The sequence below is a fragment of the Somniosus microcephalus genome, chromosome 8 (genome assembly GCF_052327205.1).
Source record: "Somniosus microcephalus isolate GS21.2 chromosome 8, FLI_Smic_1.0, whole genome shotgun sequence".
Lineage (NCBI taxonomy): Eukaryota > Metazoa > Chordata > Chondrichthyes > Squaliformes > Somniosidae > Somniosus > Somniosus microcephalus.
Genome location: NC_140994.1, coordinates 104173362 through 104187946, shown reverse-complemented (window position 1 = coordinate 104187946; position 14585 = coordinate 104173362). Strand labels below are relative to the sequence as shown.

The window sequence follows — 14585 nt, the reverse complement described above, 5'->3', positions numbered from 1 at the left end:
TGCTCCACACACCCCACACTGCACGAAACTGTGGCTCAACCAACTGACCTGCAAATCAAATACTTTGAAAGGGTTTGTGTATACCCAATGACTGTGTAGGTAAGAGTAACATACTAGAGTTAAAAGAAAGCAGGAGAAAGGGGATTTGGAAAACTTGGAAAGTAGTAGAAATTTCTGTAAACAGCTACCAACACCTGCCCAACTCAACAACTGGTGACAAGCTTCCAGCAGCAATTTGGTTCTTTCTTTAGGGTATGAAGGAGCCAATTCTCAACACAAAGCAATTACCATTTGGGGAAAAAAATTAAGTTTCAATTGTACGAATTTTGTTTCACTTTGAGGAAATTTCAAGAGCAGATGAGAGCGATTAAGAATTGATGAAAGGCAGCCTGCCGTGACTCCAAGCTGGGAGCTGTATTACCAGTTACTGTAGCTTTGCATCTATGTCTTTTTGAATGTATGCAATGCTCATAAAAAGAGCACGTTACTTGAACTGTGTGTATGTGGTGTGCTTTTTTTGTGGTTGTGTCCCTGTGCCTGTGAGAAGCGGAAATGGAAAAGGATTAGCGTTCAGTGCCTGTTCTCCATCAGCCTCCTTGTGTTCAGCCTGGAGCTTCTCAACCAGCTGCTGCTTGTATCCACGGGAGAGAGCTTCCCACTCTGAGCGGGTGGGAAGGCAATGCCAAACATCCGGCAGAAATATAACCACGGTCTCCACATGGGCTGGAACCGTTCGCCCCTTGTGGTGCTCCTCGGGGCGATGGTAACGGATCTCTGCAAAACGGTACCTGTTGCAAGGGAAGAAGTGTATTGGAAAGGAAAATTCTATCAGACATCACATAGACCCTAAATGACTCGCAGGACATCAAGCTAGAGAAATCTGTCACATACACAGCTCAATGTCACTTAACTGCAGCGGGGGCATCCAGTCAGGTGGATAAATGATTCCCACTGTTTGGTTAGAAGAGCGGGAGCCCTATTATTTTACTAAAGATTGGACAGCAACAAATTTATCTGAATAGACGGCTGCAATGAGAGCAAAAAGAAACTTGGATCTCGGACCATGTTTTTAATTCTATATGAAAGCATTGCTTTAATGCCTTGCAGTTAAATGACACCGGCTGTACAATTCAGAAGAGCTTGCATGGCATCACTTAGAATTTATTTATATAAAAAGATGGAAAACGATTCTAATCAATTGAGTATTCATCCCAGTGACGACATCCTCTCCACGCACGACTTCTCTTCAAGGCATATAACATACAACCACAACACACTGACACAAAATATTAATACAGATTTAGTCTTTAAACAGCTCTATTAAATACATATTCAAAACAATGACTCTAAAGTACTTAAAGCATCTCTCCAATGTCACTGTTATAAAATAATGACATCTCACGCTATATGAGGCATGCACTGCCACATCACAGGCGCCAGCAGTGTAGAACTAGCAGAAGGACGCCGTGTATTTTACCTGCAACATGGCTGGCTGCTAAGCAAGAAAATAATGGCTCAAAATGTTTAGACTCAAATCATATATATTTAACAAAAAACACAGTATCTCAATGTTTACAGAAAGGCTCTGCCCTGTAGTTGGGTTATTACTTACCACTGGGTGCAACCACTCAAGTCAATGCTAGTCAGGGCCTTACAACAGCGGATAGCAGTCCGAATCAATACCGAAGGGTCGGTCTCAGGGTTAGGTCCATCCAGTGAGGGAGACCAGTGTCCTCCAATGGCCATGGCTTCATCTTTCCCTTTCATTCCCACCAAGAACTGCAAAATAAGACAAAATACAATTCACATCAATACTAATGAGGCTGTTATAAATATTTGTAAGTGTAAAGAATTGTAATAAATATAACATACATAAAAGAAAGTTATGGTGTAGAAACAGGCCATACAGGCTCAGAGTGTGTGCTGGTGTTTACCCCAAATGAGCCACCCAGTCTAATCCCACTCTCCCCCTCACTCCCCATACCCTTTAATATCCCACCCAGTCTAATTCCACTCTCCTGCTCACTCCCCATCCTTTAATATCCCACCCAGTCTAATCCCACTCTCCCGCGCACTCCCCACACCCTTTAATATCCCACCCAGTCTAATCCCACACTCCCTACACCCTTTAATATCCCACCCAGTCTACTCCCTCTCCCCCTCACTCCCCACACCCTTTAATAGCCCACCCAATCTAATCCCACTCCCCTTCACTCCCCACACCCATTAATATCCTACCCAGTCTAATCCCACTCTCCCTCACCCTTTAGTATCCCACCCAGTCAAATCCCACTCTCCCGCTCACTCCCCACATCCTTTAATATCCCACCCAGTCTAATCCCGCTCACTCCCCATGCCCTTTAATATCCCACCCAGTCTAATCCCACTCTCCCGCTCACTCCAGACTCTTTAATATCCCACCCAGTCCAATCCCACTCTATTGCTCACGCCCCAGACCCCTTCAACTTTTTTCTTTAAAAGCAGTACAATGGTTCACAAAAGCAGTCCCAAAAGCTCTGGTGCGGAAGTTCCCCCAGTAATGTAGCCTTGGTTGGTAAAGGCACCTCCCAGGATGGGACTGAGCCATACAGACTAGACCACCAGAGCTGTGCGGAGTTGTCTGATCTGTCAGGAGAATGGTGGGGGCCTATATTTCACCTCAATGCCTCTGGATTACAGAGGGGAACATTGATCCAGGATGCCTGCTCCTGATCACTGTGGATGTCAGGTGAGGACAGCACGAGGTGCGGCTTTAATTCACTCTGTGAACAAACAGCTGACTGACAGTGTCAAAGCTCACACGGGGAGAATACCCATTTGGTCAAGGTACCGATGGGTGATTGTCATCTGTGGAATTATATCTCAGTAATGAGTGAGAACATTCGATTCCCAGTCTGCCATGGGCAGCAATCTGGCTGCTATAATCGACCTCAGTGTCACTGGGCCCAGGGTGTGGGGATAATCGGTCAGGGTTCCCACTCCTGACCAATAACTGGTGACTTCTGCTGGACATCTTGTGAGGACAGAAATGGGCTGGGCTGTGGTGCACCCCATGGTTGATCGCTGACACATATTGCTTGGCTTCTGGCACCTGTTCCCCAACAAGAACCTGAGCCTTCAAGAGGGGAGAAAACTGGAAATGTAGGTTGGGAATCAACCACACAACCATTGGCTGAGCCACTGGGGCAGGCCGGCACCAACTTAACCAGTGGAGGCAGCAAGAGGAGGCCATGGAGAACTGGAGGCTAAAGCACCACAGCTCACTATCATTAGAGGAAGGGTCATAGAGCCCTCTACAGGGGGCAGTCAAGATTCAGTAGAATTATACCAGGAATGAGAGGTGAGAGTTATGAAGAAAGGCTCAAAAAATTGGGGGGTTTTCCTTGGAACAGAGAAGGTTAAGTGGGTTCGAACAGAGGTTTTCAAAATTATAAAAGGTTTTAAGGGAAAAGGGAAATACTGTTCCCACTGGTTGGTGAATCAGTAACAAGGGGCACAGACTGAGGATCTTCATGAGAAGAATGAAGGGGAAGTTAGGAGAATGGTTTTCACACAGGGTTATTAGAACAGGGACTATTTCACCACATGGGGCTACTGAGGCAGCGACTGTTAACGTCCTTTAGAAAGGAACTGGATAAGGATTTAAAAGGAAGACTATAAAAGGATATGGAGCAAGGACAGGGAAATGGGATTAGAGTAGACAGCTCTAGTTAAAGAGCCAACACAGTGGGCTAAATGCTGTAACTTCCACGATTGATACACCTCATATTCATCGGTTACTGGGTGCCAATGGCAAAGGGGACTGTGCTCGTCCAATCAACTGGGATGCAAGGCTGGATTCTCCACCATTAGTGTAGTTTATACCAGAATGTCTATTGGCGGGTTTAGGCAGGCTCAAATGAAACGGTGATGTCTGTACCCAATTTTCTGAGGTCAGTTTATCAGTAGTAGCTTCAGGTGCAGATTAGGGTGAATGCAGGGAGCACACTCAAGCTGGGAGTGAAATACGACATGCAAGGAAATTTAAAGGGATGAGGACAATTAAAGGAGAGTGTTACAATAGGGTGGCAAACATTTTTGAAGCATTTGGAGAACCTCAATAGGCATTGGAACCAACAGCAACCTTTACAAAAGCTAAAGGGACAGGGGATTAAGAGGAGACAGGCAAGAAATAGAGGCAAGTACAACCCAGGGAGCTGGTATGAGCCTGCAGTCAAGTGATAGTGTCCAACCCCAGTTTGATGGCTGATTGAAACCATTTTGTGCCAGGATCAGCAGTGGAGCATGCCTGCGGGGAAGTGGACCCAAGCTTCAGGCACAGCTGACCATTACCATCACTGCATGTCCCAGCCTTATGCTGCACGGTAGCTGCGGGTGTTCTTGCAGAAGATGGCACAGCTCTGCATCTGCTTCTCTGCTTGCCCAGGCCTGGAGAAGATAGCTGTCCATGGTCACTACCAGGTAGGTCTGCCAAGACCTGCATAAATGCTTGGTGGATTCGTGGCAGTGTGGCCAATCAGGTTCTTGATCATCCAAGCAGGTCTTCCATTGTGCAGTGTAACCGAGAGCCGAACCAGCTCCCCTTGACATTTATTGGCAATACCATCACCAAATCCCCCACCCACAACATCCTGGACATCACCACTGGTCAGAAACTCAACTTCAGTTGTCACTTAAATGCTGAATCTACGAGAGAAGGTCAGAGTATTCTGCGGCGAGTGGCACATATCCTGACTTCCCGAAGCCTCTCCACCACCTACAAGGGACAAGTCAGGAGTGTGATGGAATACTCTCCATTTGCCTGCATGGGTGCAGCTCCAACAACAGTCAAGGAGCTCAACGCCATCCAGGACAAAGCAGCCCACTTGATCCACCCCCGCCACCACCGGCGTACCGTAGCTGCAGTGAGTACCATCTACAAGATGCACTGCAGCAACTCGCCAAGGCTTCTTCATCAGCACCTCCCAAACCCGCGACCTCTTCCACCTCGAAGGACAAGGGCAGGAAGTGCACGGGAACACCACCACCTCCAAGTCACACACCATCCTGACTTGGACATACAAGCGCCGCTCCTTCATCGTCACTGGGTCAAAATCCTGGAACTCCCTCCCTAATAGCACTGTGGGAGTACCTTCATCACAGACTGCAGCGGTTCAAGGCAGCGGCTCACCACCACCTACTCAAGGGCAACTAGGGATGGGCAATAAATGCCAGTCTCGCCAGCGACGCCCACATCCTGAAAATTATTTTAAAAAGGCAGGACATATTGTGATGGGATGCTCCAAGGACGAGTTCAACATTACCGTTGGTCAGGTATTCATGTACCTTAGCGATGTCATGAAGACTGCTGCCCAGCTTCCTTTGAGAAAAGGAGCTTGCCAAAGCAAGGTCTGCTATGACCCTATCATTGGGTAGCCACTGAGCATCGCTCCTGCAACCTGATCTAATATCTAATGGAAAACCAAGAGTGAAGGTCATGGAGAAGGTGATGTAGCAGCTTTTTAGTTGAGCTTAAAAGCGAATGCATTGTACTGTGAGGGGGAGATGAAGGAGGGAGGTATCTGGAGGGTTGAGGTCACCCGACTGTAATGTGTGTATCCGCGACCGCATCTCGTAATCTCCATGTTGGCCGGGAGTATGCTCTGGTCCATTTAACCTTTAATAAACCTTCAAGTGTTTGACTGTGTGTTGAATGAATTCTTGGCGAACAGGCGCAGGATTGCAACCTTTGTCTAGAATATTACAAATTCCACATTTCTAACACAAGTTGCGGTGGGACAAGACTTGGCCTATTTCCCACCACTGGCTGCCTGTTTTATACCACACCAGATGCGGCTGGGCGTGGAGACACTAGGCCAGTGTGCAGAGAAAACTACAAATGAGCAACATGAACAAAAGCCAGAAATATCATTAAATGCAAGGAAAAAGTCACAACTATATTTAAACAATAGGCTTGACTAAAACTCAGATCATGCAGATTTACTCCGCCTAAAGATCCCTGCAACACTGAAGACTGCAGGACAGAGTTCAATGTTCTTTTACCTTTATGAGCCTTGCAGGATGCTGGAATCCTTCCCGTATCTCCTGAGAGTCCTCGGCAAGAGCACATGATTTGTGGAAGAGTTCCTCCATACCAGGGCTTGCCAGCAGCATCACCTAGAAGAAGACAGTACCTTAACTCCAACCAAGAGCAAAATTAGCCAATAAATCCAGAAAAAAGCAACACAAATTAAAAACCCTGCTCGGTTTCTGCTCCTTAGAAGAATACATTGAGTAGTTTTGACATTTTTAAAAGCAGATGGTTTCCTGTAACTGTGTGCAGGATGAGCTACATAGAATTTACAGCAGAGAACAGACCATTCGGCCCAACCAATCTAATATACTGTTTATGCACCACAGGAGCCTCCTCCCACTCTATTTACTTCATCTCACTATCAGCATAGCCCTCTATTCCATAGAAACATGGAAAAATAGGAGGAATAGGCCATTCGGCCCTTTGAGCCTGCTCCGCCATTCAATATCATGGCTGATCCTCTATCTCAATATCATATTCCCGCTCTCTCCCCATACCCCTTCATGCCTTTTGCGTCTAGAAATCTATCTATCTCCTTCTTAAATATATTCAGTGACTTGGCCTCCACAGCCTTCTGTGGTAGAGAACTCCACAGGTTCACCACCCTCTGAGTGAAGAGATTTTTCCTCATCTCAGTCATAAATGTCCTACCCCGTATCCTGAGACTGTGACCCCTTGTTCTTGACGCCCCCCCAGCCAGGGGAAACATCCTCCCTGCATCCAGTCTGTCTAGCCCTGTCAGAATTTTATATGTTTTAATGAGATCCCCTCTCATTCTTCTAAACTCTAGTGAATACAGTCCTAGTCAACCCAATCTCTCCTCATACAACAGTCCTGCCATCCCAGGAATTAGTCTGGTGAACCTTCACTGCACTCCCTCTATGGCAAGTATATCCTTTCTTAGGTAAGGAGACCAAAACTGCACACACTACTCCAGGTGTGGTCTCACCAAGGCCCTGTGCAACTGTAGTAAGACATCCTTGCTCCTGTACTCAAATCCTCTTACAATGAAGGCCAACATACCATTTGCCTTCCTAACTGCTTGCTGCAGCAGCATGTTTGCTTTCAGTGACTGTTGTAATAGGACACCCAGGTCCCTCTGTACATCAACATTTCCCAATCTATCATCATTTAAATAATACTCTGTCTTTCTGTTTTTCCTACCAAAGTGGATAACTTCACATTTATCCACGTTATACTGCATCTGCCATGTATTTGCCCACTCACTCAACTTGTTTAAATCGCCTTGAAGCCTCTTTGCATCCTCCTCACAATTCACAATCCCACCTAGTTTCATGTCGTCAGCAAACTTGGAAATATTACATTTGGTTCCCTCATCCAAATCATTGATATATATTGCGAATAGCTGGGGCCCAAGCACTGATCCCTGCAGTACCCCACTAATCACTGCCTGCCACCCCGAAAAAGACCCATTTTATTCCTACTGTTTCCTGTCTGTTAACCAATTTTCAATCCATGCCATCCCTCATGTACTTACCTAGCTTCCCCTTAAATGCATCTGTGCTAATTGTCTCAACTACTCCTTGTAGTAGCGAGTTCCACATTCTAACCACTCTCTGGGTAATGAAGTTTCTTCTGAATTTCCTATCAGATTTATTAGTGACCATCTTATATTTATAGCCCCTAGTTTTGGTCTCTCCTGCAAGTGGAAACATCTTCTCTACCCTATCAACAACAACTTGTATTTATATAGCGCTGTTAACGTAGTAAAACGTCCCAAGGTGCTGCACATGAGTATTTTAAGACAACAAATTTGACACCGATCCACCCAAGGATAAATTAGGGCAGGAGCTTGGTCAAAGAGGTAGGTTTTAAGGAGTGTCTTAAAGGAGGAAAGAGAGGTAGAGAGGCGGAGAGGTTTAGGGAGGGAATTCCAGAGCCTAGGGCCTAGGCAACAGAATCCCATCATAATTTTATAGACCTATCAGGTCACCCCTCAGCCTTCTCTTTTCTTAAGAGCTGTTCAATCTTTCCTGATAGATATAGCCTTCCAAACTTTCTCCAGTGCTTCTATATGTTCAATGTCTCCGTACCCTGGATCATTTGTATAGAGTATAATAGAAACACCTACAAGGGGAGTGGGTGGGGCAATGGGATAGATGCTGGCTTTTCACCCCCAAGGCCTGGGTTCAAATTCAGATCCCAGAGCTCGGCACTGGCTCAACAGTCACTGATGGAAATGGACAAAGTCACATTGCTGGAGTAGGGAGCGCTTTTCTCAGATTGGACCAAGACGGAAATCCAAAATGTTCCCCAGTGCGAACAGCGCTCACCGCGATGAGCACAACATTCTCAGTAAAGACACACTGACTGGTTTGTCTTCAGCTGTGGCTAAGTTAGATCAAATCAATCTTTGCACAGCAATATAATGGTAAAAACTGAACGCAGTCCCTTTTCAGGAAGACCAACCCAAGCATTCACAGAAACGAGGAAAGCAACTGAGAACATTGAAAGAAAATGCAGTGTGCAATCTAAAATACCAACCTTTGCACTGTACAGATGGTCTGCATCTGGTGGGTCAAGCACTGTTGTGATCTTGTCCAGGGGGTCCACCTCTTTGTGAATGATATGGAAATTGCACTGGTTTCCAAGCTGAAATGGTCTATTTAGAAGAAATGCATCGACCCACGTAAACTGGGTATCAAAGAAATCACTTGGGATGTAAAGATTCTGATAGCGGCGGCGAAGCTCCATCATGTCACAAGATGCACTGCATGAGAAACAAAAAGAAGAAATGCAAATTCACCCAAACAATGACTAAAATAAGCGAGACTTCATGAAAAATACTCACCTTTAGGTACAGCTTTCAAAATTTAAACAAGGCAGTCAGAGAATTCAAGTTAGAATCAGGTGACTATTTGTTCCTGCACCGCAAAGGAGTCCTCCCACCTGCAATGGAGACCCCCACAAGTTCAGGGAAGAGACCCTGAGACCCAGTTATAGCATGCACTTCCTGTTGTCACGATTTTTTAGTTACACATTTGCGTCAGACTTTTACCATCACACTATGTTGATTAACTCAAAGTAATCAACTGAAGAGGTAGGGAAACGTACGAATCAAAACGAGGCAAGCAGCTAGAAAACAACCAACAAGAAACTATAAAAACAACCAATCCTGAATGACCAGTCACGAGAACCTGCCAATAAAAAAGTAAATGGCGAACCAGTCAAATCTGAATTTTCTTCATCTGCCAATTATTCCCAGTAACTGAAATCTCTAATATCCAAAATAAGGTTATATGTACTAATAAAATCAAAAATGTCATATTTCACAATATAAATAAATGTATTGATTGAATTGCTTTTTGTGTCTTCGAATACCTTCCTTAAAGTTTTTATTTCAAGAGCTCAGTCTGCTTTAAAAGTGGTGTGGAGATGCCGGAGTTGGACTGGGGTGGACAAATGTAAGAAGTCACACAACACCAGGTTATAGTCCAACAGCTTTATTTGAAATCACAAGCTTTCGGAGCGCTGCTCCTTCTTCAGGTGAAGTGGAGAAATGCATAAAGACACAGCTTATATAGTCAGAGAATCATGTCAGATGTTTACAGGTAACCTTTCCAACTGCCATTTATCACACCTCGGCAGAGAGATAATCACAGCAGTCAAAGGTGTGAATGGTGTCCAAACAGGTCAGTCAGGGAAACATTACATCAAAGAACAATGAGGTGGGGTCACAAGGGGTCAAATATTGCAGATGCTGGGGTCTGTATGAAAAACAAAAGAAGACAAAAAACATTTTTTTTGGCTGGAAATCACAGGTCCGGCCGCATCTGTGTAGAGAGAACAAGCCAATGTCGACTCGAGTCTGGATGACCCTGCGTCAGGTGGGGTTACATGTAGCGTGACATGAACCCAAGATCTCGGTTGAGGCCGTCCTCACGGGTGCGGAACTTGGCTATCAGTTTCTGCTCGACGATTTTGCGTTGTCGTGTGTCTCGAAGGCCACCTTGGAGAATGCTTACCCGAAGATCGGAGGCTGAATGTCCTTGACTGCTGAAGTGTTCCCCGACTGGGAGGGAACACTCCTGCCTGGTGATTGTTGCGCGGTGTCCGTTCATCCGTTGTCGCAGTGTCTGCATGGTCTCGCCGATGTACCATGCTCCGGGGCATCCTTTCCTGCAACGTATGAGGTAGACAACGTTGGCCGAGTCACATGAGTATGTACCATGTACCTGGTGGGTGGTGTCCTCACGTGTGATGATGGTATCTGTGTTGATGATCTGGCATGTCTTGCAGAGGTTGCTGTGGCAGGGTTGTGTGGTGTCGTGGTTGCTGTTCTCCTGAAAGCTGGGTAATTTGCTGCGAACGATGGTCTGTTTGAGGTTAGGCGGCTGTTTGAAAGCGAGTAGTGGAGGCGTGGGGATGGCCTTAGCGAGGTGTTCGTCGTCATTGATGACATGTTGAAGGCTGCGAAGAACATGGCGTAGTTTCTCCGCTCCGGGGAAGTACTGGACGACGAAGGGTACTCTGTTGGTTGTGTCCCGTGTTTGTACGGGACACAACCAACAGAGTACCCTTCGTCGTCCAGTACTTCCCCGGAGCGGAGAAACTACGCCATGTTCTTCGCAGCCTTCAACATGTCATCAATGACGACGAACACCTCGCTAAGGCCATCCCCACGCCTCCACTACTCGCTTTCAAACAGCCGCCTAACCTCAAACAGACCATCGTTCGCAGCAAATTACCCAGCTTTCAGGAGAACAGCAACCACGACACCACACAACCCTGCCACAGCAACCTCTGCAAGACATGCCAGATCATCAACACAGATACCATCATCACACGTGAGGACACCACCCACCAGGTACATGGTACATACTCATGTGACTCGGCCAACGTTGTCTACCTCATACGTTGCAGGAAAGGATGCCCCGGAGCATGGTACATCGGCGAGACCATGCAGACACTGCGACAACGGATGAACGGACACCGCGCAACAATCACCAGGCAGGAGTGTTCCCTCCCAGTCGGGGAACACTTCAGCAGTCAAGGACATTCAGCCTCCGATCTTCGGGTAAGCATTCTCCAAGGTGGCCTTCGAGACACACGACAACGCAAAATCGTCGAGCAGAAACTGATAGCCAAGTTCCGCACCCGTGAGGACGGCCTCAACCGAGATCTTGGGTTCATGTCACGCTACATGTAACCCCACCTGACGCAGGGTCATCCAGACTCGAGTCGACATTGGCTTGTTCTCTCTACACAGATGCGGCCGGACCTGTGATTTCCAGCCAAAAAAAATGTTTTTTGTCTTTTTTTGTTTTTCATACAGACCCCAGCATCTGCAATATTTGACCCCTTGTGACCCCACCTCATTGTTCTTTGATGTAATGTTTCCCTGACTGACCTGTTTGGACACCATTCACACCTTTGACTGCTGTGATTATCTCTCTGCCGAGGTGTGATAAATGGCAGTTGGAAAGGTTACCTGTAAACATCTGACATGATTCTCTGACTATATAAGCTGTGTCTTTATGCATTTCTCCACTTCACCTGAAGAAGGAGCAGCGCTCCGAAAGCTTGTGATTTCAAATAAAGCTGTTGGACTATAACCTGGTGTTGTGTGACTTCTTACATTTGCTTTAAAAGTCTGGGCATCAACTGATATTTTTTCCCCTAGATCCTTTGGAGAGTTGCCAATCACGTCTGTGCATTCTGAGCATGAGCAGTGTGCAAAATTACTCAACGTGCATTAGAAAGTTTCTGATTTGAAGTAGAGGGTGGCTTCCCTCATACTGTGGCCATTTGAGAGCTTTGTTGCTTATTTTTTATTCATTCACGAGATGTAGGAGTCGCTGGCAAGGCCAGCATTTATTGCCCATCCCTAGTTGCCCTTGAGAAGGTGGTGGTGAGCCGCCTTCCTGAACCGCTTCAGTCCGTGTGGTGAAGGTACTCCCACAGTGCTGTTGGGGAGGGAGTTCCAGGATTTTGACCCAGCGACGATGAAGGATCGGCGATATATTTCCAAGTCAGGATGGAGGGGAACTTGGTGGTGGTGTTCCCATGCACCTGCTGCCCTTGTCCTTCTAGGTGGAAGAGGTCACGGGTTTGGGAGCTGCTGTCGAAGAAGCTTTGGCAAGTTACTGTAGTGCATCTTATAGATGGTACACACTGCAGCCACGGTGCGCCGGTGGTGGAGGGAGTGAATGTTAAGGTGGTGGATGGGTGCCAATCAAGCGGGCTGCTTTGTCCTGGATGGTGTTGAGCTTTGAGTATTGTTGGAGTTGCACTCCTTGAAACAAACTAAATTGAATTCTCAAAACTTTATACCAGGCAAAGTTTCACATTTAACAACTGCTCTTCTTCGGTTATAACAGGTCACTCAGACATCACCTGTGGTTTCTTAGTTAATAGCTAAGAAGCAAAACAAAGATTGTTTATGGTGATGTATTCTTTTTCTCAGTGGCAAAGTTGAAGAGGATTTGTTTCCTTTTCCAAGTGATTTAAACCCAGCTGTCAGATGAATTTGAATGATCGGGTTCCTTCTGATTGACTGCTGTCCATCACTGCAAGTCTCTGCACACTCCATTTTAGTTGCAAATTCAATTTAAAAAAACTCTCTCGCTACCTCTTTTTGGGGCTTAAAGGTCCTTTTATATAAAAACTGGGGAACTATATAAACTATGAACCTTTTGAGTGTTTATTTGAGGTCATTTTTGACTGGTTGTGAAAATTGACATTTATTAAAGATGGTATAAATTGACAAATTCACTAATGGTGCATTAAGTCATTTAAGACACGAACGTAAAGACAGGAATCAACTGAGAGTGGGGAAAGGGGTGGTGGAGGAGTATAAAAGGGCCATAAAGTCAGGAGACAAGGCTAACAGGCAGAAGGTTGTGCTTGATGGTCTAAAATAGGCCAAGAGCAGTTCAGCTCCCATTCTCCTGGGCCCTCTTCCGAATAAGGTCCCTAACCCCCAACCCCAATATGCTGCCAGAGTGTGCCTCCCACCCTGCTCGCAGAGCTCACTCTCCAGTCCTATTGCTCCCCAGAACCACCTCCTCTCAATACTTCACCCCCACTTCCTGATCCCAGAACCCCATTCTTGGTGCTCGTAAACTCCGAGGCTACACTCCCAGTGCACTCAGAACCAATGCTCGCCGGCATTTTTTTTTGGGTGCGCAGCATGCGCGAACTTTAATATAGGAAAAGTCGGTGTCGGGCTGCGCGGGACAGGCAGAGAGCTGCGCGGCTGCGCAGTTTATAGGAAACGTTGCTCAGAACCCTGTATCATAGCCTGTGGATCTTCCTTCCCAAGACCAACTACAATGCTCCAGGAGTCTGAGGCCTCCCTCTCCAATGCTCTCTGATCACAGGAATTGCTCCCAGAAGCCTACTCCCGATGTTCCCAGACCCAGGGACCCACCAATGTATTGCCAAACCCTGACTTCCCATTCCAGTACATACAAAGAAGCCCTGTGAGACTCTGTATAACCTGTCGAAGGAAAGAAAGAGCCTGCATTTATACAAGCGCGTCACCACCTCGGAACACACCAAAACTCAATGAATTACTTTTGAAGGTACTCGCTTTGTAATGGGAGGAAATACGGCAGCCAATTTGCAATCAGCAAAGTCCCACAAACTGCAATGACATAAATAACCAGATAATCTGTTTATTAGTGATGCTGAGTGAGGGATAATTATTGGCCAGGACACCAGGGAGAACTTCCCAACTCTTCTTTAAATAGTGCCATGGGATCCTTTACATCCACCCAAGGGCAGACGGGGCCTCGGTTTAACGTCTCATCCGAAAGACGGCACCTCTGACAATGCAGCACTCCCTCAGTACTGCACTGGAGTGTCAAACCTACATTATGTGCTCCAGTCTCTGGAGTGGGGCTTGAGCCCACGATTTTCGAACTCCGAGGTGAGCACGCTACCCAACGAGCCATGGCTGACACCTATCGATTTTATGTGTGGGTGGCATTTGAGCAGGAAGTCTGAACCACTTGTCCAATATCACCTTAATGGAGGCAGGGAATGAAAACCTTGAAGGGTTGTACATCAGGTAATTAATTTGGCACAACAAATCTGAACAATTTCTACACTTGGTGCGCGATGTGTAATTTGCTGCTCGAGCTCCAAATGAAAATGCTTGTCTGAGTGGATCTGAGCAAGAACAAGTCACCTGCTGCAAAAATCATTGCCCTAAGAAGTAAAAAGGACATTAGTCTCTTTCCTTGTCCTAGACAGACATCCAATGTCTAAGCCACAGAGTTGAGGCAATTCACATATTAAAGATGAACACCTACCCCCGATTCAGGCTCAATTAAAACACAATCTCTCACCTCAGCAGAAACCACTCCTACTAGATCCCCACTAGTGAAGCAATCCTCGGAAGACCCAGCAGGATAGGGAAGCGCAGGACAATAAAAAACCTACCGAAGAGGCTGTGTCTCTCAGCTCCTCCAACATGGTCGATATCTACATTCAGAGGCTGCACGGTTTGTGAGAAGGACTGAAAGCTTCACATCTAGTCTGATGT

The 14585-nt window shown here is 46.3% G+C and overlaps 1 protein-coding gene across 1 annotated transcript in view; it reads right to left on the bottom strand.

The window, feature by feature from the left end:
- The window catches only part of ccar1 (cell division cycle and apoptosis regulator 1), a gene marked incomplete at its 5' end in the record, with an annotated part of 309380 nt that overhangs the window by 269651 nt on the left and 25144 nt on the right, over window positions 1–14585 (bottom strand). Inside the window, 4 exons of the mRNA XM_085995051.1 lie at window positions 578–788; window positions 1613–1779; window positions 6043–6156; window positions 8579–8804. Coding sequence (XP_085851177.1) covers window positions 578–788; window positions 1613–1779; window positions 6043–6156; window positions 8579–8804 — 718 coding nt within the window. The remainder of the gene's footprint in view (window positions 1–577; window positions 789–1612; window positions 1780–6042; window positions 6157–8578; window positions 8805–14585) is intronic.